The sequence below is a fragment of the Antedon bifida genome, chromosome 2 (genome assembly GCF_963402885.1).
Source record: "Antedon bifida chromosome 2, ecAntBifi1.1, whole genome shotgun sequence".
Taxonomy (NCBI): domain Eukaryota; kingdom Metazoa; phylum Echinodermata; class Crinoidea; order Comatulida; family Antedonidae; genus Antedon; species Antedon bifida.
In genome coordinates, this window is record NC_136227.1 from 27,367,984 (window position 1) to 27,394,743 (window position 26,760).

At 33.6% G+C, this 26,760-nt stretch overlaps 3 protein-coding genes across 5 annotated transcripts; 2 read left to right on the plus strand and 1 right to left on the minus strand.

Moving 5' to 3' along the window:
• Positions 1 to 65: 65 nt before the first annotated feature.
• LOC144858856 (centrosomal protein of 104 kDa-like) lies at positions 66 to 13,297 on the minus strand. The gene is made up of 20 exons (XM_078714987.1): positions 13,195 to 13,297; positions 12,597 to 12,837; positions 11,866 to 11,947; positions 11,416 to 11,554; positions 10,816 to 10,952; positions 10,136 to 10,245; positions 9,620 to 9,675; positions 9,349 to 9,504; positions 7,929 to 7,952; positions 6,661 to 6,815; positions 6,285 to 6,405; positions 5,768 to 5,935; positions 5,270 to 5,404; positions 4,877 to 5,067; positions 4,528 to 4,765; positions 3,861 to 3,959; positions 3,370 to 3,639; positions 3,084 to 3,222; positions 2,815 to 2,943; positions 66 to 2,324 (listed from the first exon to the last, which is right to left on the minus strand). Exons 2-20 carry the CDS (start codon positions 12,799 to 12,801, stop codon positions 2,224 to 2,226), a joined length of 2,655 nt encoding a protein of 884 aa, XP_078571113.1. The 5' UTR covers positions 12,802 to 12,837; positions 13,195 to 13,297; the 3' UTR covers positions 66 to 2,223.
• Positions 13,298 to 13,422: 125 nt separating this feature from the next.
• Positions 13,423 to 15,628, plus strand: LOC144858857 (protein C3orf33 homolog). 2 transcript variants are annotated; one of them, XM_078714988.1, is made up of 5 exons: positions 13,423 to 13,552; positions 13,743 to 13,802; positions 13,961 to 14,102; positions 14,672 to 14,826; positions 15,077 to 15,628. In XM_078714988.1, exons 1-5 carry the CDS (start codon positions 13,451 to 13,453, stop codon positions 15,323 to 15,325), a joined length of 708 nt encoding a protein of 235 aa, XP_078571114.1. In that variant the 5' UTR covers positions 13,423 to 13,450; the 3' UTR covers positions 15,326 to 15,628. The 2 variants fall into 2 exon arrangements, with proteins under 2 accessions (XP_078571114.1, XP_078571115.1); XM_078714989.1 differs by lacking the exon at positions 13,743 to 13,802 and having other exon boundaries at positions 13,433 to 13,552.
• Positions 15,629 to 16,298: 670 nt separating this feature from the next.
• Positions 16,299 to 26,380, plus strand: LOC144858862 (protein mono-ADP-ribosyltransferase PARP12-like). Of its 2 annotated transcripts, none has more exons than XM_078714994.1 (9): positions 16,299 to 16,592; positions 19,844 to 20,060; positions 20,428 to 20,757; positions 21,008 to 21,319; positions 21,674 to 22,087; positions 22,466 to 22,661; positions 23,183 to 23,409; positions 23,642 to 23,875; positions 24,359 to 26,380. In XM_078714994.1, the coding sequence occupies exons 1-9, from the start codon at positions 16,310 to 16,312 to the stop codon at positions 24,684 to 24,686; spliced, it is 2,541 nt and encodes an 846-aa protein (XP_078571120.1). In that variant the 5' UTR covers positions 16,299 to 16,309; the 3' UTR covers positions 24,687 to 26,380. The 2 variants fall into 2 exon arrangements, with proteins under 2 accessions (XP_078571120.1, XP_078571119.1); XM_078714993.1 differs by having other exon boundaries at positions 16,300 to 16,592; positions 22,466 to 22,666; positions 23,179 to 23,409.
• The last annotated feature ends 380 nt before the right edge of the window (positions 26,381 to 26,760 follow it).

A 26,760-nucleotide genomic window follows, 5' to 3' on the forward strand; every position in this document is an offset into this window, starting at 1 on the left:
TCTATGTTTTATTTTTCTAATTAAATCTTTAATAGAAAGGTTCAAACATTTTTTGGGGTAATAAACTGTAAACAATTACTGTACTCTAGTACTGACAAAAAAACAAGAATTTGATCAAAAGTAATTATTACTTGTGTGTAGTTTCCGAGTAACATTTGAATGCTGAAATAAGCATACACTTTCTTCTGATGAAAAATAAGCGACCTTCAAGAGGCAGGATTTTTAATCTGTTGTAGGCATACAATTCCAGGTGTAAGCTGGCCTAAATTAAATTTATTCTTTGATTTAAGTTACTGTACTACACTGTAGGAAAGCCTACAAATAAAAGAGCAACCTAAAACGACGAAACACATAATAAAAATAGATTTTATATAGGTTGCTACAATTAAAATTTATATCAGCATTATTTAGTACAATGAAGCAATACATATCCTTAAGACAATTATTATTGAATTGTAAAAATGTGAACAAGCGAAAATGTATCATGGTATATGCAACATAGAATTTTTAAAATGATTCCAAAAGGAAATAGTAGTGTAATAAATGAACCAAAATCGCACTGTATTTAGCAGTTTAACTGCACACTTGTTTAAATGTTAACCAAAATCTTACTGTGTTTGGCAGTTTAACTGCACACTTGTTTAAATGTTAATCAAAATCTTACTGTATTTGGCAGTTTACTGCACACTACTATTTTATGCATTCTAACAAAGTAAACACATTCAGGACTTCATGATTCAAATTGAGATTGAGTTGAATGAAGCTTTATATCTGGCTTTCAAGAACATCTATTAGATAACTAAAAACGTCCCAGCAAACAAATGGAAAAAATATAAAAAGCACATACATTTCTAGTCTTGGATACAGTATGCCAACTGAAACCAATAATGATGCAGTGGCGTAACAGCTATGAGCACTCACTGGCTAAACCCAGGGGCCCCGGAGCTTATGAACAGTGTAAAAACAGGCATTAAAATATGCGGAAAAGGCTAAAAACAACCAAGGCCTCCTGCGTTGGAACTTGGAGGGCCACTTAGGTTTCCTAAACCAGGGGTCTCAGGCCTGATGACAAATTCGGAAATGTATGTAAATCCAGATTCTGTTATTACAACAATGTTTATCAAAATTTAAAATTGAATTTCGGAATGAAGCTTTATATACTGGCTTAGTCGTTTAAAAAAGACCAAAGCACTTCATCTTTAAACTTACTTAAACTAATTAAATATTAAAATAGAACCTAAAACTATTAGCAGTGGTTTTTTCAGAAAAACACTTTTTGTTCAGTAATTATTTCTGATTAGGTTCTTACTAGTATGATATGTATGGTATTGTTTTCATTAACAAAATATTCATATTATTGCATAATATTAATGATATTTGTTAAACTTGTTTTCCACTCGTAAAAATTAGATAAAAATATGAAACCATGCTCATACCTTGACACTTTCAATATACCTAGTTCATTTGAATTTTAACACAATTTGTGACATTACACCTTTATAACGGTGGCATTTACAAAAAAAATGCAGTGTGATTAAAAATACATACATATGTATATAATAATAGTAATAAAAACAGCAAGTTTGGTGCTGTGTAACAACTATGAAAAAGCATAACTTTCAAATTTTTAAATTCAATAGTTACAAAAATTTACAAAATAAATATATATGGTATATATACAGTATACTAACTGCTTTTTAAGTCACACACAACTCCTCTTTTATAAATTTGTTCTAATAATTATTATAACTAAACATAAAAATCATCTACAACAAAATACCTCTTCTTTCTCTCTCTGATTTTATATGTATTTACAACACATGATCTGATAATGTATCTTTGTTGTGGATGTCCATATTGCGTTAAGTAAAAATTGTTACCCTAAAGCATACATTAATGTTCAACCAAATTGTAGCAATGGTTCTAGATAAAATAGTATTCTGGTAACAGCTACACTAATTGCATTTGTTGTGTTGCAGTTGCAATAATTGGCAACACCGGTTTATATAGAGTACTACAATACCACAAACTGTAAAATCAGCATCACTTCTTCAACTAGATAAATTGAGTTTATTCTTACCTTATATTCAGGTATTGAGTTATGTATGGTAATTTACTGTTTTGTGTTCTAAAATAAATAATACATAAAGTGACCATAGAGCATATAGGTGTGGTCTCCAGCCACCCTGTTTATGTTTAAACTTTGAACTTTACACTATCTAATCACTTCCCTCTTGGTGTCCTTCCTTTAGTTTGTGGAGGTTTTTTCCCTGCTTTTGGTTTATTTGGTTTTTGTACAGGCCTCTTGGTATTCCTGCCTTTTCCTAAAAAAAGTACAGTAAACATTTATGTGAGAATGTGAAATAAAGTGTTCTATTGAATTAAATAAAACATTAGTTTTTATGCTGCTGCTGTTGTTATTATTACTACTACTATACAGTTCTCTAAAGAGTGGGGGTATTTAAAGGGGAAACAACAATACAAGCTACTTAAGTGCTTTCCCTCCAAAATGTCTACCAACCTAGCATGAAAAAGAAACTTGAAAGTTCCTGGAATTTATCAACCTTTTTGCTTAAGTCAAGTTAGTTAAACAGTGCTCAGAACAGGGAGGTATAACAAATTGTTTATATTTATTATACCTACCTGCTTAGAATAAAAAAAAATTACACACAAATATTTGCTACGGTTATTTTGAAAACAGACATTCATTGACTTCAAGTTAAAAATGACTTTTTTAAAACCTAACCTCAACATATGTTAAAGAAAGCTCAATGGTTTGGTTGACTATAATAAAACAATATCATAACACTCTACCTGCATCTTGTTTGTTACGATGGTTGGTAATACACATGCCTTTTGTCATTAGATGATGTCGCCAACTCTCTTCACCTGGTGGAAAATTTTTGTGACATAGAGGGCAGCGTGCCATGCCTTTCTTAGCCACTTTGAAAAAGAAAATTTGAAAGAGTTTGTTGTAAAATGTGTTAAATTAATAACCGAATTGCCATTTCAATTAAATACTAGTAAACTACTCTATTACTTTTTCACACAAAATGGAAAAAAAAAGTACAAATCGTTTTTACATGTGCAGAGTTTTTCAGTAACATGTTTGTCGATCTCATATTTCTCGTGAGCTTCGGAACATCGCGGACATTTGGCAAATTCTGTACGACTGTCGCATTCTGTTAGCAAATGTTCCACTAACACTGATACTTCAACAACCTAGGAGGAAAAAATATATATATAATATTATGATTTAACAAGATGAAGATGGACCAGGAGAACCATTTTTAACACTCCATTATCCAGCTTCTTTGAATATTCCAACGACCTCAAACTATTGCCACTCGCACTAACTGTAAATCCTACCTGTTTGCAATGTTGACATCTTTTCAGCATAGGACAATACTTCCAGTAATGCAAGTCCAAACCTTCTTTATCAAACTCATCATTCCTCTCCAGACAGAAGACACACTGCTTATCAGGGTCACCAAACTCGGAACCATCTGCCACACTTGCTGCTTTGGTTCTTCTTGTGAGAGGACCATTATTTTGTTCATCATCATCTTCATTATCGTCGTCGTCTTCATCATCGTCAGAATGAAGAAGCTTCTGTGTAGTTTTTTTGCCTCCTTGGGCCTAAAGATAAAAAAAAAAAACAAGTCAGGGCAGATTCAGTATCTTTTAAATGATGGAGGCACGAACATAATGATAATACTAATAATAGATATCAAAAAGTAGTTCATAATGTCATTGTAGCTGTCAAAGAGGGAGCATGCAACCCAAGAACTACCCCCTGGATCCGCACTTGCAAGTTCAATTGAAATTCAATAGTTAGTGTTCACAAAGGCTAGGCCTACCTTTGCATGTGCTCTTAATTCTGCCAACTGTTGCTGCAAAGTATCAATCTCTGCCTGCTTCTTCCTGGCTTCCTCTTCCTTTTGTTTCTTAGCCAGAGCCTAGGCAATACAAAAATATATATTTTAATAGTAGATAAACAAAAAAGAGTGGTAATGCAGGATAAGACATAGCTGACATATATTAATATTGTATTACAGTATTTATCCTCTTTGATCTTAATGCATATTTTTAAGAACAGCAAATATGCTTGTTTTTGTGCACAGTTGGGTGAAATGACTCTAGAGGACTGAGGAGAATTGTTCTATTGTTAAGGGCGTGTGGCGCTGTGTGTTGGAAGTTCGACTACTGATCGTTAGACCGAGGTTCGAATCCAACTCTCGCCGCATTGCTTGTATCCTTAGGCAAGATACTTTACTTCCGTTTGCCTCTCTCCACCCAGGTGTATAATTGGGAACCCGTTTAAAGACACAACTTTGCGCTGATTACTAGCTGCATATATGGGAGTATGTTTCCATAAGTGTTTGATCAGGAAATGACTGGGGTAATAATGTTCAGCGCATTGAGAGCTTGCTTATATGCGCTATATAAGAATGAACTATTATTATTATTATAACCAGAGTAATGTAATGAAGCAGCTATGAATTCTTGGATCCCTGCCTATTATACCTTTCTTTCACTCCTTGTTGGCTTTCCATCGATCTTGTCAAGAGCATCAAAGAGTTTTGAGTACAGAGGGTTCTTGATGATTGCTGGATCTTCTTCCGATGGCAGATGATCTTTGATTTCTGCTCCTCTCATCTGATAAAGGTCTGTGATCAATTTAATGGCAGCTTCACGCACTTCTCCGTGAGTGTGTTCCAGAGCTCTTAACGCAAAGGTCATTACATTTTCTACAGACATATTGCTAAACAAAAAGTATACTGGTATTACAGAATTGGTGAAATCAAGAGAGTCAAAATATTTGAAAAGAGATGTTAACAAAATTCAAACACAGTTATTAAAGTACTGACATTACCTATTTTTCTCTACTCCTAAAAGAGCCAATAACTTCTGAACAATATCAACTTTTGTGACAGCACTTCTGGTCTGGATTGAAGCTTTGAATGGAACCAGGCAATGTTGAGGAACATTGTGAAGAGGGCGCACTTCCTTGTAACCAGCCATTTCAACTATAAATTCCTGGCTGAAAGTCTTTAGTCTGGCATTCTGGGAAAAACAAAAAGATTTTGTGTAATTGAAGAAAGATCTTGGAAAAGATTGATTGTACCTCAGTGAATATACCAACAAAATGAATAATTTCTGCTTCTATTAAATGTAGTCAAGTAGTTTACAAATGATGGTTGCTTATAAAATGATTATACTGTGGAAGTGTTTCATTTGAAGACCATATAAACACTTGTATACTAACAGTATCAGATGTTCTGTTCAGAAGTTCAGGTATTGTCTTGTCTAGCACTGCAGCAGTGTCAACTTTACCAATTTTATGTCTCACAATCCATGTTTCAAAAATGTACTGCAAAACACTAGTTGCTGTGTTAAATATCTGGTGATTAGAAAACAATACAATTTGAAACAGTATAATCTAGAATATAATTATCATTGAATTGTTATTAATGTTTTCATGACAAAACATGGAGAAAAGGTGACCTCATAGTAACTAGGAGTTGGTATTTATTGGCTAGTCAATTTAAGTCAAAATAAAAAATGGCAAAATAATGGGCACTAGTGTAAGTAGCCAACTGTACCTATGTACCTTAAATATAGCGGTGTAGTTTATGTATTTCATATTTCAAATAACAATTTTTTTTTTTCCTTGTAGTGGAGCTGTAGCTTGCCTTCCAATCCCAAGGTCCGGGGTTGAATGAAAACGGAAAATTAGAAACAAACTACATTCTGGTATGCTTACCCCAAAGACCTTGTCTCTTAGACCTTTTGTAACAACAAAGGTTGCTGCCCTCAAATACGCTCTTAATTCTTCTTTATCCATTCCTTCTTCAATATCCTCAAGCTTGCTCTTCATCATCAACAGCGCCTCTTCTCTGTATGACCATGTCTTAGAGTAGAGTTTGGTAACCTGCATAAACAGACATTAATATTATTAAGCTGTTTAGTCCATATGTAAAAATACCTGTTTAGCGTCACCTCTATATTATGATTAAAATCGGTCGATAAATGACTAATACGTCTTTTAAAATGACCTTTTTTTTCTAATTTTTAGATTGTTAAATTCTGAGTAACACCAACGACAGTTTGAAAAGCTCATATTTGCAATTTTATGATCTCTCCTAGCGATAAAAAGCTGGGATCAAAGATGAATAAAGCCCGAAATTTATAGCATTTGTAAAGTTAGTTGGCAATTTGGTATCATTCATTGTTGTAATTTGTTTTAAAAGAAAAAAAACTTTGATGAAAATAGCACTGACCAAGTCAAGCCCAAATGCATCAATTGCAGGTGCTGCCTCTCTGGAATTTTTATCTGAAAGTTTTTTACCATCAGATGGTTGGTCTTCCTCCTGAACTGGTTCTGGTTCGTGTACTGGTTGGCTATAAACAAAAAAAATGGGAGAATTGAAAAGTGACATAATACTTTCAACTGTCTGGCTCGAGAAAAAAAAGCACACAGTGTCTGGAATGCATACAAGTATGACTGAATATTGCTACTAGTTGCCATGTTTATGGTCACCTGAACTTGAAATGAGCTGCATTGGTCTGGCCGAAATTGTGAGTACAATAGGGAAGTTACAGTACATTTAACTTCCTTTAGAGCTTCAAATCAATGTTTTTATCTACTAAATGTACCTTTTAACCCCTCTCAATGGCCGTTCATCATTTTGATAGTTCTTGGGCTGGAATGTTGACTTTGGTTCTGACGCAACGGGCTGTTTCTTTGAGTTGGTTTTCTTGTTATCTGCAGGCTGGTTAATAGGTATTGGTTCAAGTGTCTGCGAATTAGGCTGAAAAATACAAAAAGACACTACATTACCATGTACCAGTAGGCATAAATAAAGTGCACAGCACTTTTTCCATTGCGACGAAGAGTACTGATGCCCTGATTTTAGTGAGTTTATTAAGATAATCTTCTTATAATGGCTGGTTGGCTGGATGGATATGTACTGCAGCAGGCTAAAGATAACTGTATCCCCAAGATAATTATGCCCTGTTGATCACCCACCCCTAAGTGTCATTTGGTAGCCATTGTTAGTATTCACAGACTCCCTTTATGTTCAGGAATTGGTGGTGATAATATGGCAAAAAATTCTGTATAGCCAGAATGAAAAGTGGCAACTGAGAGATTATGAAGGTTAAAGGTTAATTGCAAACTAATTATTTATAATATGCAAACATGCATCAATTAGTTCTTTAAAGCTAAATTTATATTAAAAAAAACAGTAACAAATTGGAAACATCAATAAAACAGGCTTCATTTCAAAGGGTTAGAAGAATTAGTAAAATTAAATAAACCACACCCTTTGTCTAGAAAAATATTGTTTAATTGTTATTGTTTAATTGTTATTCTTAAAGGACACCAAAATAAATCTGGAAATAAGCAATTAAAAACAATATTACAACTATTGCTATACATTGTAATAACGGTTAAAGTTGGAATATACAATCCAATAAAAAAAAATGAAAAAGCAGTAAAAAATGGGAATAATCTGTATGAAAAAACAATGGGAATATGAAAATCAAACAATATGCTAAAAAAAGGGAAAAAATAATAAAAACTTTGAATGGTATTAAAACTGGGAAATGCCATAACAAGCATACAGTAATATCAATAATAGAAAAAGTGGGATTAATTAGTTTATCTGTGAGCGTTCCAGGTGAAGGCGATAATATTAAAAGTATTATGATATGAAATTCTGTTGTAACATGCCCAATTTAATATGAAAATATGTTTGTGAAAATAAACTAAAGGACAATGATGGATGGATTTACTAGATACTAAATACATATAAGTGTTCTCTTTTGTTTTTAAAATGAGTTAGTTCTCAACAGAATAATTTTAAATATGCAAACTACAAAAAAAAGTGCATGATGGGAATAAGTACATGCATATGACTTACATATCTTGGAGGCCATACTAATTGCTGAAAAACAAATGATTTAAGTGTGATGAAAGGGTAACGTGTGTTCAGAAAGTGCATTCAAAAACAGATTGAGTTAAATACAATGATTAGAAACATGCAACAAACACAGTGCTAGTTAGTAGTACACAACAGCACTAAAGAGCTTTTGACCTGCGACGACCTATGACATATGCATATTATGTTGTTGGTCATTACCTGGATCTAGAATCCACCAACATTGGAAGGAAGTACGTTGTCCAAAAAACTATGCATGCACACAATAAATGAACGTGGCGTACTGCATAGTAAGTAAGTATAGTAGTAAGTCGCAGCAAATCAAGCAGTTGTAAACAAGAAATATTTCTTACAAAAAACGCCGCTCGACATTTTCTTTCATGTTCTTTCGTCAGATATATTAATAATTTATAGAAAATATGTTTTTGTTACCTTGGAAACGTGTAACAAAATAAAAATATGTTGGTTAATCGAAAAAATACACAAAATCTAACATAGCTATATATTTATAAATCACATCATGCCCATTTTGGTGGGTGTTAGTAATCTGGTAGTATTTCATTGAATAATTGATATTTCTGCTAATTTTCAACAGCATTTGAAAGAAGACATGTGTACTATTCCAACAATGTATTATTTGCCAACAAATATTTTTAAAAATGGCATTTTAAAATGGTCAATTTTGAACTTTAATGTGCTGTGTGTGTGTGTGTGACCTCAACCTGTAGGCATGCAACTGAATACCCTCTAGAGACTATGTGACTTCACGGTGGTACAAGTGAGAAAATTCTTCCGCAGTCTGTTGATTCACGTCAACCAATCAAAGGGCGAGAATCCAAAATCGTTCAACCATGAGCCCTCATAGACTCTCTTTTCCCATACGTTTTTGCTTGGACCTATAAATTATAGTTAAATTTACAAATTTCCAAAACTGTCGGCCTTAGAACTATAGCTACCGCGATGATACAGCTTCTTAATGAGTATGTCCTATTGGGACATTGCTGGCTAAAGCCGTGGCGCGAAAATTAGAATCATTATACCATAAAACCTGAAAAAGAAGTTCATGGTTTTTTTTGGACTTTTATGACTCTCTTGGGTGGGTTTCTTTTCATTCAAGACGGGCTTCTTTTTTAAATGGACTTCTTTTCGAGATGGACTACTTTTGGGGATGGGCTTCTTTTCGAGATTACTTTTGCAAAACCAAAGAGGGGGCTTCATTTCGAGATGGGCCTCTTTTCAAGGTTTTATGGTATGGTTATAGAAAACTAGACTACAAAGCTGTCCAACTACAAAGATATATTTAAATACAAATACAGATTTCTTTAACAGATAGCTACTGTAGCTATATCACTGCCTGACAATGGATAGACTGAATACAAGTTTCTAGAGATAGATACTGTACCTTTGAGTATTCCAGGAGTTGGTGAAGGGCGAGTTGCTTGTAGATTTCAGACCGATAATCTTCCATTGCCGCTTTCTTTGTCTTAGCCAGGTCGTAATCTTCGGTTTCTATTGCACGACGTTTCTCGACCTCAAAGCGACCAAGTCGTTCTCCAACCTGGTGCCAAAAAACAAAGGACCCAATAAAAATATTGTTTTTTATTCATGGAATCATAAATGAAGAATGGAAAAGCAATAAAAACAATTTAAAAAAGGATAATTTATGAAGTTACCTTTTGTAAGTCTGCTATTCCTTGCTTCAGTCGCTTTGCAATGTCGTACTGTTCCTCTAAATTGGACATAAATGATTACAATTTTTTTATTGGATGTGAAATATACAATTATTAAGTTTCTGAACTGGCAATTCACAGTATGATTACTATACAAAAAAGTGAGTATAAATACTGATACAGGGAAGGTATTTCAAAATTGTAACCTTTTGTTAACCCAGTTTCAACAGCCTATAATGTTTCATTTAAAAATGAAATGTTTGCAAAGTAGTCAGTACAATAGTACTGATACAGTTATTTTTGAAGCAACAAAAAATAATAAAGAAAATCACACTTAAAATGATTGGATCAAGATAAAAAATAATTCACATAATTTTCATTATTTGAGATTCAGGTCGAAATAAAGTAAAATTATACAATAAGCTCAATAAGTTGTTTTCAGGGGTAAGTTATTCCAACATTGATTTACAGCACTTTGAATGTGGTGCAGAAAAAACCATGCAAAAGGTTGTATCTTACGTAAGACAGCCTCATTCTTGCGAAGGTCAAGTTTACGGATTATCTGTGCAACTTCTTGGTCCTGATACATATCAAAAGCAAGATCATCTAACGGCGAGATATAATCAGCTCTGCAAATAAAAATTAAAAGTACATAAAATATGAATTTGGCATAGCATTATTTGGATGCATTTTATTGATCCTTGTTGGGGAATGTCATGTGATAGACAGATATGTCCAGATGTCAAAAGGTGGTTTGAAACTTATCTGACCAAAACAACTTGTGGCTATGATAATAATTCAGCAACACATTCATAACCAAGGGAGGAAACAGGCTTTTTTAAGATGTTTACACGTAACTACAGATAAGGACTATAAACGTGTGTGCGATGAGGGCGTTACCCTGGTGTATTAGTTCACACACAGCCACTGTGTCGTGGACAGCATGTAGTTGTAAAGGGTAACATCGGAGTCCACATTGCAGCCATGGGCAATGATCCATTCGTGGGAACTCTGCAGTTTTATTTTTAAAGGGAAACCTTTATGACCAAAAAAGTTTTAATAGGATTAGGGGTGTTCTCCAAAAAAGGGTTGGCCATAGTTTTAAAAACTTACTTTGTTAATAGGGTTTCCCTTGAATAGGAGTGTCCCAGAGGAGGAGGAGGAGGAGAAGGGGTTCTACTGTATTGTCTATTCTTTACCTAGTAAATGCACCAAGTACCAACGGATCAACACCATCCACATCTTCATTGTTACCAATTAATGGATCAAGAATATTTTTTGGTTGTCCATCTTCTCCTAGTTCTTCACCTATTACATTCACTGCAACAACACCGACCTGTTGTGGTTTATAAGAACAAAATTCTGTTGTATTCAAAGTACATAGAAAAATTACAAAACAAAAGAAAAACATACAATGATATATATACTGTAGAAATAATATAGGTATAACCTTCATTGTGTGTACAGAATTTCTTATTCCATTTTTTTAACCTTTGGCTTAATTGCCATAAAGTTTGTTCTTAAACTTATTTAGTCTCCGGCATACACTTATACTTTACTTGTGTATTTTTTTTTAAATATTTTGGATTTGCCTGGTATAAAATACTAAAAAACAACCAAAGGTTGAAATGAAGAGTTAACAATAATTCAGAACGCCTAAACAGTACATCAAACTAAACAACAAACATAAAGAAATATAACAATAAAAATAAACATCTAAAATAATTAAGAAACAATTCATGTACCACTTGTTAATTATATACCAGCTCATTTCTATTTTGTATTTGGAAAATAAATACCTGATTGTAAAGATTGTATTTGTTAACAAAATTCTTATGAATAACAATCTTTAGAAACTGTCCCACTGCATTCACATGTACAGACTTCAGTTCTCGAGCTTTGAAACCAGTTTTCTCGTTATCTGACATACTCACATACCTACAATAAATAACAAGATAAAAATCTACATCAAAAAATATAACATTTTCGAAGAGGATGCGTGGCTAGAGACAAATTGTAGGAAAAAAAAAGAATTTAAAGTGAAATAAATGATGTGAAATTTAAAAGCAGAAGCGTGAATACAACTAGTTTGACAAAAAAGCGTATTTTGTAGTGTTTTTTGTCACATAAATTGTTATAGTCCCGACAGAGTTTTATATAACAGCTTAAGTGGTTTAATAGACATGGGCCAGAGATGAATCAGAGGTGGTCAGATGAATAAGAGGTGGTCAGATGATAAATTAACTTACCCTAAGCGTTTATACCTGGCGCCATGCAAGGATTCAAGTCGATGAGTTGGTACATCACCCATGTAAAATTCAATTTTAGTTGCTGGAATAAACAAAGACATTAATTTTATACTATCGAGTTGAGTACACAAACATCAATGATATGTGGTTTAAGTAGAGATTGTAAAGTAACATATTATGTTGTGGCAAAGTAATATAATATATAATTTGATATGAAATTTATGTTTTATCAATATTTATTATATTGCAACTACAATACGTTGTAAGGTAATGACAGGTTTTGAAAAATAACAAGGTACTGTACATCTGTATTTTAGAATTTAAGCACACATAATTTTCAGTTAAAACAATGATCGAGCATGAAACTTTTTTAGAAAGCAGAAAAATAAGTTGCACCGCTATTAAAAATAAACCTGGATATTTTGATATTTACTGTATGTAACAAACAGTAATTTAGCTTTTGATTGTCGTGATGTGGAATTGCCATTTTGATTTGAATTTATTAATATTAGGAAAATCGTAAAAAATACATACAAAGTGATAACATAAATTACTGTCATTACAAATAATACATTTATAAAAGATTTTCCAGGATAGCCCAAAAAGCTTAAAATTACCATTGGGATCCTTTAAATTAAATAATATCAATAATCATATTATAATTTTAATAAAGTACTGTAGTATTAGTAACATAATTAGGTATTAAGAAAAAATAAGATTAAAGTATTTACGGATCAAAAATTGGTGAGCAAGTATCTGTAGCTTGACGACATGAACTTTATTGGGTAAACGTAGAATAACTTCCTGGGGATAGGGGCAGAAGCGACTCGACTGCCATCCCTTTACCAGCGGATTGTGCACCTCCAGCTCTCGTAGGTTAAAGCCTGTCTCTATGCTGGAGGTATGTAGAACTTGGAAAGCAAGCTTGTGTGGCATCTTGGTTGCTTCCAGCCAGTAGGCCTATCAACTAACCTAAAATTTAAAAAAAATATTAATTTTTTAATATTTATTTATTTTCCTCTTTTATTTTCATCATATGATTAATCAGTCCTCTATTTATTATTGGCCTAAGTTAGGCTGTACTAGGCCTAGTACGTATTCCAACTAGCCTAGCCTGCCTTAAGAGCACCACTACTAGTACAAGACAGGCCCAAGAAGGTTTAACAAAAAGGTCAAGTAGGCCTAGGCTAGGCCTAGTAGCCTAGTACTCGCTTAGTTAGCCTCAGTCTTATTTGGCAGTTTGAAAGACCGTTTTCGACCATAAAAATGGTACAGTGTACGTATACATTAATATTCTTAAACAAACCAGCATTAAAACTTTATACTTACAAGTTATTATTTCGATGTAAAATCTATAATCATCAACTTATTCGTTGTTTCTTTCTATCAAAACAATCAATCGTTTACCTTAGCGACGACCCGATGTCCGCCATTACTTACCCTTCATTTAAACATGAATATTTATGAGTTAGGCGTTGACGTACCCAGACGTAACATCTTGTCATTATTATGCTCTCTCTGTAGCATATTATTATTGCGTACGCACATATACGTCTGGAAAAACACTAACAAAATAAATACAACAATGTCACCACATGGAGGGAGAGGAGGAGCAAAGGAAAACGATGGGAACGATTTTCTGCATAGATTATCACTTTTTATAGACAAACATATTACAGCTATAAATGTATTTTATATTATTTTAAACGTATATTTGATTTAGTTTTACCTACTAGTCTGGTTGTTAGTAGTACAGTATATTCTGTCTGTCTGTCTCACTCAGACTTTAGTAGCTAGCTAAACTCATACTCTAGACCTAGTCAAATTTGAGTGTACTGTACTCTGTATTAATAATAACCACCTCCTTCTATTTTCAGTATTCATTATATTTTTGTGGAGGAATTGGAATTTGTGTTATATTGTACAGTATAAGAGTAGTAAGTATACTATTTTTCTATACTAAACTGTATTACATTTTTGTTCATCTATGACTATTGTTCTACTTTTAAAAATACATTGTTTGTCATTGTTTCATCATAAATAAACATTTTTGATACTTCATTTTACAAAAACGAATTGTTCTTTCTTTCAACAGCACAAACGTTTTACCTGTGTTTCTCAAGTTCCTAATGAATTTATTAAAAAACATTTTAAGTTGAGAGGTCAAGTGCAGTCGGTTCATAATGATCACCTTTTGGTTGACCACAAACCAATTATTTCATTAAAAAATTCAACAGGTAAAGATGATTACTATCTCTCTTGTCTGTATATCATTTAAATTTTTAAATATTTTATTTACAAATTATTTTCTATTATTCTTTATTCACCAATTGCAAATTGGAGTAAACAAAAAAAGCTTTTGCTAATTGAGGGTTAGCCCCATACTAACAAATACATTCACAGTATGAAGTGAGAGGGATGCCATGATTTGACATTTCAATCTTACATTTTCTTTTCTATTCTATTCTATACACGTTTTTATATGGCGCCCTACCAATACTTAGTATTAATTAAAAAGAAAAGTTTTAAGTTGACGTTTAAATAGAGGTGCCGAATTCGCTCCTCTCAAATCGACAGGTAGCACGTTCCAGAGCCGCGGAGCAGTGACAGAAAAAGCATTGTCACCAGCTTTCTGATTAGATCATCGTGGAACGAAAAGTCGGGTGGGATCATTAGAGGAGCAAAGTCAGCACCTGTAATTAAATGAAAGCTGGTCACGGTTAAACTTAATTAAATGAAAAAATGTACAAAGGAACAACATTTTCCATAGATTACATCTGGTTAATTTTGATATTTTCTATTGCAGTTCCTAAGCCTCTCAAGATTAATTTAGCTGGTGTAGAATACAACAAAGAGGGTGTTCAATTCCTGGAAGAGCAGGCACTTAACAAACAAGTATGGTTTAGGTTGATCCAGTTCAAAGGTCATGATGGAATTAACTGCACTGTCTCCACCAGGAAAGTAAGATATTTTACTGAATTAATTACTGATTGATTATTAAATTATGAAATGATAAATTAAAAATAACAAACTGTCAAAATAATGAATGAGGGCTGAAACTTTTAGTTTGATTTGAAATTTGGAAATTTTGTTCTGCATGGTACAATCTAAAATGTTGAGAAAGGGGTGAGTGGTATTCTTGGATTCATCTCTCATCTCCTTTGACCTATCTTCCAAACTCATTATTTTCTTTTTTTACTTTACATTTTAGTCAATGTTCAAAGTCTTTAATCTAAATGAAGAAATTTTACATCGTGGTTATGGCAAAGTAGTACCGCTAATGGGACACTCGACTGATGCCTTTACATTGAGACTTATGCAAAGGCTTTTACAAGCTGAAATGTATGCCGAAAAAAAGGAAAAAGGACTATGGAAAGAAGAAGAAACAAGTTACTTTACTAGCTCTATCGTTGGAAAAGCATTTAGAAAAATTATCAATATTTTTAAAAAAGGTGCTTGAACTTTATATGAAATACTTTAGATTATTATATATCCAACAATGACTATTAATAAGCATTTTATCGTCTAATATAAGCACAGATGGCCAATCATATTATAATTAATTTTTTATTTTATTTATTTATTTAATCACACTCTTCTGGCTTTATAAGTGAACAATTAATAAAATACATCATACGTTGAACATTCCATAAAACAGTGTATTGTATCCTAATAAATTTGTATTGTATAAACTGTTTAAAGATGCATTGTGTCCAAAAACATGAAAAATGAAGATTAATAAAATCGGAATTTAAATAGGCCATTTTGCAGTTTTAATATATTCACTTCTGTAAAAAATCCTAAAAGAAATATTTAGTTCACTTATAAAAAGACAAAGGAAACATTTCATTTTAACCAAAAACCATTTGTCTGATAGACAATTTAAAGTATTTTTTGCTTTAAATTACATTTTTCCAGGTAAATAATTGTTTTTTTTATCCAGTTTTTTGTCAAAGTGAATAACTATTATGTGACATGAAATGGCATATTAAAAATAATATATATATTAGGTGGACAATATATCTTTAAAGTTTATTTTATTATTATCCAAGGAGTTTTTTTTAAGAATGGTTATTTTGGACATTAAAATATTTTTCTAAATGTATTTTATTAAATTGAATATAAAAACCAAATCAAACACCCCTCCTGATCTTGTATGGATTCGCCCAATAATTTACATCAACTGTAACAAATGTCATTACATTTTTGTTTTGACATTGTAGTTGAGGGCGCACTGTAATTGAATCTTCGGGGATTCCCCTAATTCTCAGTTTCACGGAATTTCCAGATTCGTCAACAACAATTAGAACGTACTAGGGGGTCGGGCGTCAACAATTGTGATCTTTGGACGATATACTTTATCATCATGGCTTGTAGGAGGAAGAAATGTCCACCAAAACTCGCCGCGGTTTTTCCAGTAAAATCAGGTTCAACTGAGAATGATATGGAAATTCTACGTTCAGTAATGCACGTCCTATGCTTAATTAACTGTCCGATGAGTATGGATAAACTCATCATCGGGTTGCATCGTCAATGGAAAATTCAGATAACTGTATCCCGCCTTCGAAAATTATTGGTGGAGGATTACCCAGGCTTTGTAGAAGTTAATTGTAACGGCGAGATGACTATGTGCACAGTTCTGTTAAATGTTAAGTTATGCACCGTTAAGTTTTGCAGTGAAGGCGGAAGTTGTGGGGACATACATATGTGTAGATATTATATATCTGGTAAGTTTAAGTGGCCAGGTAAGTTACTGCCCTTCATTCCGCAATGTATGTTTGATTTGAAGAATAATTCCACTGGGGATAGTGAGCTTAACGGCGCATGCGCAGCTGAATACCAATGTTTATTATGTAACATTTTTGGGCGCTGTCGGCAAGTGATATGCTACATTGATATCGACGCAACGTTCCCGGATATCGTTTCAAGCGACGCAATCTTAGCAAAACAAAAGCAAAATCGGAACACAATACTTTTCGGAATTCATGAAAAACCTCTGTATCTCTTGTCTATCATGTCACCCGGAGCTACAAATTGGAGGGAGAGGGGAGATGGCATCATCATTGGTCATTTAATAATTAACGTCGAAATTGTGTTTCTTTGTCGGTTTTTTGCCCCATTTAAAAATGTAATTGTTCGGACCGTGACGTCACATACAACAATGGCATTTAAATAAGGAAATGCTATGAATTACGTCATTGTATGCCGGTTATTTACACATCGCTGCAGCGCGCTGATTGTAGCGCTAACGGCAAGGCATTATTTGTTTCCTATTAGGTTAAGGCAGAAACTATAGAGGCCGTGCATATATCGTGAATATTCATGATGCATGCCTGAGCTCATGACGTCATACTTGCAAAACAAACGTTGATGCACGTACACAGTGCATAATCGGACTGGAGTTACTAACTGTACACTTTTTCTCTCGATGTTGTTGTTAAAGACACTACTGACCTGCAATTGTTGACGTTTTGTAAAAATAATGCATTTAACTTTAAAAACAATAAACCATGGTCATTTCTTGTTTAAAATGTGCGTTCTATTTAAGGTCAATTGTGATAAAAAGAGAAAACAATGCACTACCTAAGTAGCTCGTGTCGAAAGTTCTCTCATAGACGTTTCTAGGCCGAGCTTAGTTTTGTTTTTTAGGCCTAGCTGTACGTCATTGTTGGATGTCAAAAAATAAATATTTCAGAAACATAAGCAACACATATATTATAAAGTTTTTATTTATTTTATTTTTGCATTAGCAGTTCCAAAGATTTTCCCATGTATCTATATATAAATTTACGTAAGGGCAAAATTCGGTAAATCGCGCGTTATTTCTTGAATGTTTATTCGATGGTATATAAAGTTGGTTAGAATCTCGGTACTGATTTTAACCACCTGATGTAACCCTGTTTACTAATTAAATTTAGTTAGATAATTAGTTATTGACAATTAAAACGAATTTAGGTTCAACGATTTGCCCCAAATAGGGGTGTTTTCCGATCGTGGTATATACTGTCTAATGCATGTTCATCTTGAAAAATACCCGCATACAATAATACGAGGATAATTCGCATTTTCCTATCTCATCCTACGATAATTGTTTTTAATGGCTGAAAACTGGTTAAACAGCTTGAGTAGGCCTGCAGTATCATAATGTTGAAGACAGGCCGATTTTCTTTAAAAAATACTATTTTAATATACGTTTATACAAATGTATTGATTTGCAATGAATGGAACATTCCAAATTATTTGGTTTAACCATGCTTGCATACCTCCATGGTTTAACACAAGTAGGTAAATTTATGGGCCCTTGGAGAATAAACATAAATAGTATTGTAATGCTATACAATACTGTAAATAGGTATTAATCACTATTTGAATCGCAAATTTCTTATTGTGTGTGTTGGTACTGTTAGATATAATATAAACAATATACAAATAAACTTTATTACTGTGAGTGTGGGTAGCCCCTACAGTTAGATTATAAACACATAATAATATAATACTATATTACTGACAGTTGCTTCTGAACGTTTGTATTAATTAATAATTACAACAAATATAAACGTCGTAGTGGTGTATCGTTACATGTACTTTACTATTTCAATCGACTATGACAGTGACAATTTTAACAGTTATTAATTCTTTAAAAGTTTTACTCTATTTAGTGGTATATCATTTATAGGCCTATAAAAAAATATTTCGTTACTTAGTGGATAATAAAGAAATATAAAGAATGATTTAATATAAAGAATATATTAAAAAAATTGTTCCTCTTTGTATCTATCCTCATCCCCAACCCTCAACCCTAATGTTAGATACAAAACACAAATTGGGTTTGTTTAAATGAGTCCAAATCAAACATTGGGCTCATTTTGTAACAAGTTTCTCTTGTGGAAGTAATTCGCAGGGTGCTAATTTTGGTTGACTACATAAATCATTGTGTCTATTTATTTGTTTCGACAATGTTTTATAATCATGCGGTACGTACATTTGAAATCGCCAGTTTTTTTACGCTGAAATTACTATGTATTCGAGAACCATCTAGTAGGGATTAATTCATGTTATGTCAGAAAGTACAATGTTAGACTAACATAAAACATGTAGGCCTATGTCATTTTAGTGTCAAATTCAATTTCATTTTGTGTGCGGCTACCTACATGGTTGGTGAAGGTTTTTGCAGCAGCTACCCTATAAGCGCGACGAGATGTCATTTTCGATTACCGCGTGAAAACTATTTCCAGGGTTTTCCGTCACACATCATGAATTTTCATGTGGGGATTCAGGCCCACTATAGTTTCTGCCTTAACCTAATAGGAAAAAAATAATACCCCTCACCTACGTGCCTTTCCTCTCTGCGTAGGCATACGTAAATCAATTCTGCTTGCCGATTGTACGTCAACGTTAGTTGCCATAGACTTATACCTCTCGTTCTTGCCTAGCGTGATTCCCACTTGTGATTACGCAGGTACACGGCACTTTGCATCGATACGTCGTTGTATTGCGATTTTGACGATTCGTTGTAAAGGAAGATGTCTTAAATTTTTTCCCTACTAAAATAGGGGATGGGGGTCAGGACTCCCGTGACCACTAATGGCTGCGCCCCTGCCTGACGCCATAACAGTGTTTTCATGTGATCCTAATAAACAAGCCAATTCTGATTGTCTGTGTAGTATGAAATTAAATGCAAAAACTATATTCCGGCCATATGTATTGTTTATTTCACCATTACCGATCATCGCTTACAGTCCTAACTAAGGCATATTGTTATATAAGGCTATCGTTTTGAGCTCTACCTTTTGTTGAGCTTTGATTTAGATATGGTGGTTCTTTAGTTTCTATAGGATTTACATAATACGGTACAGAAACACACCCACCCTGTAACTAAATTATTTAGATTTAATTTATATTTTGACTACTGTACTACTAAATCCCTCACCAAGGGACCAAAATACATAATAATAATAACTAACCATCATATTTTTAGGAGAATGCAGCAAGAAATCCTGCAAGTTTCCACACGAGTTCAATTCAGAGCACAACTTTCCAATTATTAAACGAGTGTTTCTAGATCGTGTTAAGAAAGAGGATCTATTAAGTCGCATGCGCGAGAAGTTTGCAAGAAAACTAGATTTATGCGAGTTTTACGACACTGAAAAAACTTGTAAAGATAAGGATGGGTGCCAATACTTACACTTCTGCAGGTATGTACTAATATTTTTTCAATTCAACGGTCAAGTACTGCTGGTTAAAGTACTAATCGAGAACTCTAGTTGCGTATTTTACCTGGAAGTACATGATTGTCTAACAGCTTTTAGACCTCTTATTCTAGATTTTTTCACACCAAACGGATTGGATAATTTATATTATTTTAATATTGCTTTATATTTATATATTTTATACAAAACAAAATATCGCAAGCCCACCCTAATATTCTTCATATATGCTTAATTGTGAAACAGAAATTATTTTTGAGATAAAGAAGACTATGTTTTGTATACAAGGTTTCGTATTTAAATCCAAATAAATAATGTATAAATGATTAGAATAACGCTATATTTTGTACAAAAGGTTTCACATGCAAGGAAACTGCAAATACGGCGAAGATTGTAAATTCAACCATGACATACTGGGCGAGAATTGCGAAGTTGTCCTAGATAAATTTGATATAGATACGGAACAGGATCCTGAATCGATTCTTTGTGAAGTTAGAAGTCGATTGGATATAGAGGTGACAGAAAGCGACGAGGATGAATGTACGGCATCAACAGACGAAACTCAACATGCTCACTTAAAGAAGAAGGGAAGTGGAAGAGGAAAACTGGACGTGTGTAGGTTTTACAACAAAGGAGCAACAAGTTGTAAAGATAAACATCAGTGTAAATACTTACACTTTTGCAGGTATTTACTCTAATTTTCTTATTTTTATTTCTTGGTCAGATTCATACAAACCCGATTTCGGTTCGGTTCGGATCGACAGCAAAAGAGACTTTAAATGACGAAGAATATGTTTTCTTTTAAGATAAACTACTCCTTAATTTTTCAGGACAGTTTTACTCTTTCTTTGAAGGTATACTCGTCTAACAATGGAATTTAAATCAAAATAAATAATGTATAAATGATTAGAATAACGCTATATTTTGTACAATAGGTTTCACATGCAAGGCAACTGCAAATACGGCGAAGATTGTAAATTCAACCATGACATACTGGGCGAGAATTGCGAAGTTGTCCTAGATAAATTTGGTATAGATACGGAACAGGATCCTGAATCGATTCTCTGTGAAGTTAGAAGTCGATTGGATATAGAGGTGACAGAAAGCGACGAGGACGAATACACGGCAACAACTCAACATGCTCATGTACAGAAAAAGGCTGCTGGAAGAAAAACACTGGACATATGTGTTTTTTACAACAAAATGGCTTGTAACGCAGATCAGTGTCAATACTTACACTTTTGCAGGTATACGGCTTCTGTTTGCCTATTTTTTTACTCCCAATTCAATTTTGAATTAGGCTTGCTAATTAGATGAACATACTTGCTCAATGATAGTAGGGTTTCTAAAAACGCTATATACTTTACCATAAAAAATAATGTTAATCCCATACCTTATACACACATTCTTGTCGCTTTGCATATAGCCAGTCGGAAACCTTGTATTGTATTATGATCAGCTTAAGCAATCGTAAGCTTCTAATGTACTTAGCCCTTCCTTTCCCCATAACTTTATACCTGCTTAGTTCTTGAAGATGCTTCTACCTGTAATAATGTGTATATCTTAGGCAGAAATAAATTAAGTTATGCTTTGTACGAAAGGTTTCACATGGAAGGAAAATGCAAATACGGCGAAGATTGCAAGTTAAACCATGACATAATGGGCGAGAATTGCGAAGATGTCTTAGATAAAGGCGGAATAGATACGGATCAGGATCCTGAATCGGTTCTTTATGACGTCAGAAATCAATTAGATATAGAAGTGGCAGAGAGCGAAGAGGACGAATGCACTGCATCATCTGACGAAACCCGTAAATCTGAGATATGTTCTTATTTCATCCGAGGACACTGCTATTCCGGCAAGTTCTGTGACAAAATCCATCACAGCTTACCGTACATGTGGCAGTTTGCTGAAGGATCAAGTAATAAATGGACATCGTTCCGGCAGGATGAACAGGTTATCATCGAAACAGAATACTGCAAACCAGGAAAGTCGTCTACCAATCTTAAAGACTGGTAAGTTATTATTATTATTATTATTCACCTAATGTTTCACAATAATGGTGGTAACTAAAGAAAAGCAAGGCAGTTAGAGATGTGTTGGCCTATTCTTAGCACTTCGTCGACTGTTTTTATTTTCAATAATTCTAGATAGGATTGATATACTTTCCATTTCTAGCTACTTTTACCATTTTAAAGCACTGATTATCAATTCTGAGCTTTGGATTAAAAGCTCTGCATGATTGCTTTGTCAAAATACTCAAATAAAAATAATGACTAAACGGTACTACGGGTACAACAGACGACTTACGTGAAGTTGCGACAACTTTAGAATGCAGTATTTACAATACAATTATTAATATAATATGCTGATGAAATATATTTTCATTAAAGCGACAGATTTGTTGATAAACAAAATGGTCGAGACACGGCAAAGCTAAAGTTTGATGACATGATGATTGGAGATTGCCGTGTTCGTCGACTGTCAACAAGAGAAAGTGTATTCACAACAAACAGCGTACCATTTACAACTAATTGGATCTGGTATTGGAAAGATGACGACAATAAATGGATTCCGTATACAAAAAAGGTTAGCTTTTGTTTAAACATAATAATATGCAATATTGTATTTCCAGTATAACTACCTATCACTACTATTTATCCCCCGAAGGTTGGAGCTATAATTTACTGGACATTCGAAATTATAATATAAGCTCTCTTTTCGATAGTGTAACGCTAATAATAGATTCATGCGCATTATTCAGCAAATAATTTAATTGAACAATATACATTATTTGTGTATTAAGTATTTCTTACATAACAACAACTGCAGATGTTAGGTATTATATAACTAAAATACCAAGTTGGCCTATCTTACTTGCTTTATATGTTTGTTTGCACGACGACGTTGACAATGTTGAAGTTATCGCCATGCATTTTAGTTACTGTAAATAGTTACCAACAAACCATGGGTATTTAAAACTGGTTAAAATCTCGAGTTATCTATATCTTCAATATTAGCTGAAATAGTAAACAGCGTGGCTATTTGCAGATTGCTAGCTACTAAAATCTCGCTCAGCTAAATTTCTGAATGTTGTTTTTATCACTAAGATTGGCAGTGATGATCTTGAACAATGCTATCAACATTTCTTAGCCGGAAAACCAGAACCTACTGTGGAGTTTAAAATTTCTAAACATCATAAATATGTTATCGACTTTAAAGAAATGAAACAGACCAATCAAATCCACGGAAAGAAACGAATTGTTCGACGACGCCCTCACCAATTAGTGACTTCAAGTGACGTAGAGGTTTACAAAAAGAACTGGAAATCGAAAATGTATTATTATAATTATTAGATTATTATTATATTATATAAATCTTGCACATAAATAATTATGAAGCATTTTTAGATTCTGCAACACAATGTATAATACTAGTTAATATACAAACACCACAATCACAGAACAAATTCTAAACCTCCTAGTGAAAGCGATCGATGTATTTATCATCATTTCAATATAAAGTAATCGGTCAACACAATTCCTAAACTGTGTTAACTTTTATTTCAGGCAACGAATAAAGGTGAAGGCAAATCCGAAGATTGGTATTAAGGATCGAATGCTAAAGTTCCCTTCCACCTGGAATAACTGCTTTAGTGAGGTTGATAAAGAGTTTTGCTTAGTTGAGGTCGGACAAGATACTGAAGAATATGATAGTATTGCACAAGAACTGGAGGATATTCCAAAGAAAGATTTGAAGGTTCAACGGATTCACAATTTTGAACTATGGGAAGATTTTTACAAGTATGTAAGAATTTAGATTTTTTAACTACATTCTTCTCTCCTAAGGGTCATGTCATGTCAGTGCTGCAAATTCTAGACTGTGTGAGCTAGTACACCGGGGTAACGTCCTACTCACCTTGAAAGATTATAATGAGTTCTTTAAAGTGCACACAATCATTGTGTGTACACTACTGAACCTACGTTTATGAGTCTTTAGACTCGTTCTACCACCAGAACCGTGGAGCGAGTGAGCCTAAAACTATTCGTAGGCCCACTCTTCTGATACGACGGTATACTAAGACAATCCAAATGGAAGGCACAAAGCCTAAACATGTTGTTATTATTGTATAATGATAAATAAAAAACCGAGAATTTGTACTAACAAATAGAAAGAGGCTTATATTTGTAAACATTTCGATGTATTTCTCGGGTTGACATTTTGACACTTTTTTTAAACCGTACATTTTAGAGGCCAATATTATAATACTTGAATTTTTTTTCTAGAAAACGCACTCAAATGAGGGCTGAACTCGAAGACAGGGATATGAAGGAAATTGTTATTTGGTTTTCAACAGGAGAGAGGGAAGTAACCACAATCTGCCAACAAAATTTTGACATCTCAAGTCATCCAAAAACACCACCGATCAGTTTTAAGAAAAGCGCATCTAGGTGTATGTCGGAATCGCAACATTCTTCAACAGACATTCAACAATTGTTTCGTGTTCGTATGCTGGTAAAGGAGGTTGGAACCACGTATGATAATAAAATAGCTAAATGCGATTACAGTAGAGATCAATTGTACCCGGAGTATTTAATTACTATTCGTACGTAGGCCTAAGTATTGTAAGTCTGCCTACTCGTCGTCAGGGCGGGAAAGTGTGTTTCTTCTGCATCTTGCAATTGATCTTGCACACAGGATAAAGTAAAATGTTGCACTTATATGAGAGTAGGCCTCGGCCCATCCTCCCGGGAATTTTCATTCCAATGTAGGCATAATTATTAAGATAAACTTACCGTATATATTATATATTATATGGTGTATTTGTACACGGATTAATAAACACCTCACTACAATGGATCCATTTAGGCGAGATGTATATCCCGGATTTATTGTTATGCATTTGGTAGTGGCGGTAGTAGATTAGTTCATTAGAAATCAGGTGCATTGCTTTACCCAGGAATGTGATTTACTTATAAGGAGTAAATTCTGCATAGCTACAGTACACTGCTGATACAATTGTTTAGAATTGGTTGTGGGTTCCAGCTGACTGTCAGACTAGTCTGAGTTCCAGACGGGGTTTTGATAGTTTTTATAGTTAAAAGATAAATATTTTGGCACATATATACGTTTCATACGTGTACTACTTGAGATTGTAAACTCCCAGACATCGAAAAGCTTCGAAATAACTACAGACTGACAGCTGACAGCAATCTTGTATTTTGGAAAATCCTTATAGGCCTAATGATCATTATTTTTAACTTAACTCTAGTACATGACGACTATTTTCTTGACTATGATCACCTTGAAACAAAATAGTACATATGGCATAATCTGACTTTAATTAAACAATGCTTGTATACTAGTAGTAGGCCTAACACATTAAAGACGAAATTCATCCTCCTACTGTGTAACCAGTCTTGAAGGTGAGCTTTTAATATGCGACGACCTTAGGACCAGGACCAACTATCGGATTATGTGTCGTTAATAGTCTTATGGGGTAACTAATGCTTGGTTCCCACTAGGGACGCAGCGCAAGGACGTAATGCAACGTAAGCGATAGATTGTTCGAACTGTCGCTTGTAACAAGCTTGCGTTTACGTCCTTGCGTTGCGTCCTAGTGGGAACCAAGAATAAATCCTACAGTATTTGTCGTCGTAAACCGTGTATGTCCTTATTAAGAATATTTCTTAAGAAACAATCTTTACAATATTCATGAATCTCCCACTTAGCAATACACTATATCGTATACGTTGTCTTTCCACATGTATTTACAATACCTATATTAAACTATATTTAAAACCGGCTTACAAACTAACGAATTACATAAAAACTATTTAGTTATAAATACCATTATTTACTACATCGTATCGGTACTAATACATTAGGCCTATAATATTATAGTAAGCAATATAATATGGAAATAATCTAGATTTGTTGTATTGTTGTTCAAAATACATTCCTTTATTAATTAATTTACGATAACGTTGAATTAGAATAGAATTTACAAACAAGGTCAATATATGTTTTCATATTCATCGAGAAGCAATTTTGTTTTGCTGTAATCAAAACGATCGGAAGTGTACTGGGAAGTTTTAAACTACTTTCCCGTGTATTTTTCCTAATATAAAATTTGTTAACGCATTTTACCTGTAATTTATCATTTTATATATTGTGCATCTGTATACTGTATATTCATTGGTGAGATGGGTTTTTATTTTTGTAGCGGTAAACTAGTTACGGATACAAAACATATAGCTTACAATTTATCTAGCTTATGTATCTCAGAAAAATTTATCTAAAATAAAATGTGGAAAAGCAAAAACATGAGCTTGAATATTATTGCGTTTTAATGACTTCTAACTAACCCTGCTCTTACCCATAGAATCCACGTTCGTAGATGACGTCATATCCATTTATATATCTTCAAGTTGCCGTTTGAATTAGGCGAATCACATGGCTCCCCATATCTGTTTCCCTCAACGATATACACGTCATTATTCACGGTAAAGCTACCCCATCCATAACCACTACACGTGTCCTTCTCAAAATGCTTTATGAAGTAATTGCGCTCTAACCGATAGAACGCTGCCTTCAGGCCACTCATACCATTGGTTGAATCTTTTATCGGTGGAAATATCAAGTACCATTGTCTGTAAGCCTGTAAATGATCATAATTTAACTTTCT

Excerpts from the sequence above, each read along its gene's own strand:
- LOC144858856 (XM_078714987.1), bottom strand. The coding sequence starts at position 12,801 with ATGCCACACAAGCTTGCTTTCCAAGTTCTACATACCTCCAGCATAGAG. Across the intron at positions 4,766-4,876 it reads TTAGGAGTAGAGAAAAATAG|CAATATGTCTGTAGAAAATG; the intron begins GTAATGTCAGTA and ends CTTTTTGTTTAG. Across the intron at positions 2,325-2,814 it reads TCGTAACAAACAAGATGCAG|GAAAAGGCAGGAATACCAAG; the intron begins GTAGAGTGTTAT and ends TACTTTTTTTAG.
- LOC144858857 (XM_078714988.1), top strand. The coding sequence starts at position 13,451 with ATGTCACCACATGGAGGGAGAGGAGGAGCAAAGGAAAACGATGGGAAC. Across the intron at positions 13,553-13,742 it reads AACATATTACAGCTATAAAT|TATTCATTATATTTTTGTGG; the intron begins GTATTTTATATT and ends TTCTATTTTCAG. Across the intron at positions 13,803-13,960 it reads TATTGTACAGTATAAGAGTA|CACAAACGTTTTACCTGTGT; the intron begins GTAAGTATACTA and ends TTCTTTCAACAG.
- LOC144858862 (XM_078714993.1), top strand. The coding sequence starts at position 16,310 with ATGGAAATTCTACGTTCAGTAATGCACGTCCTATGCTTAATTAACTGT. Across the intron at positions 21,320-21,673 it reads CAATACTTACACTTTTGCAG|GTTTCACATGGAAGGAAAAT; the intron begins GTATACGGCTTC and ends TTTGTACGAAAG. Across the intron at positions 22,667-23,178 it reads CCGTATACAAAAAAGGTTAG|TAAGATTGGCAGTGATGATC; the intron begins CTTTTGTTTAAA and ends TGTTTTTATCAC.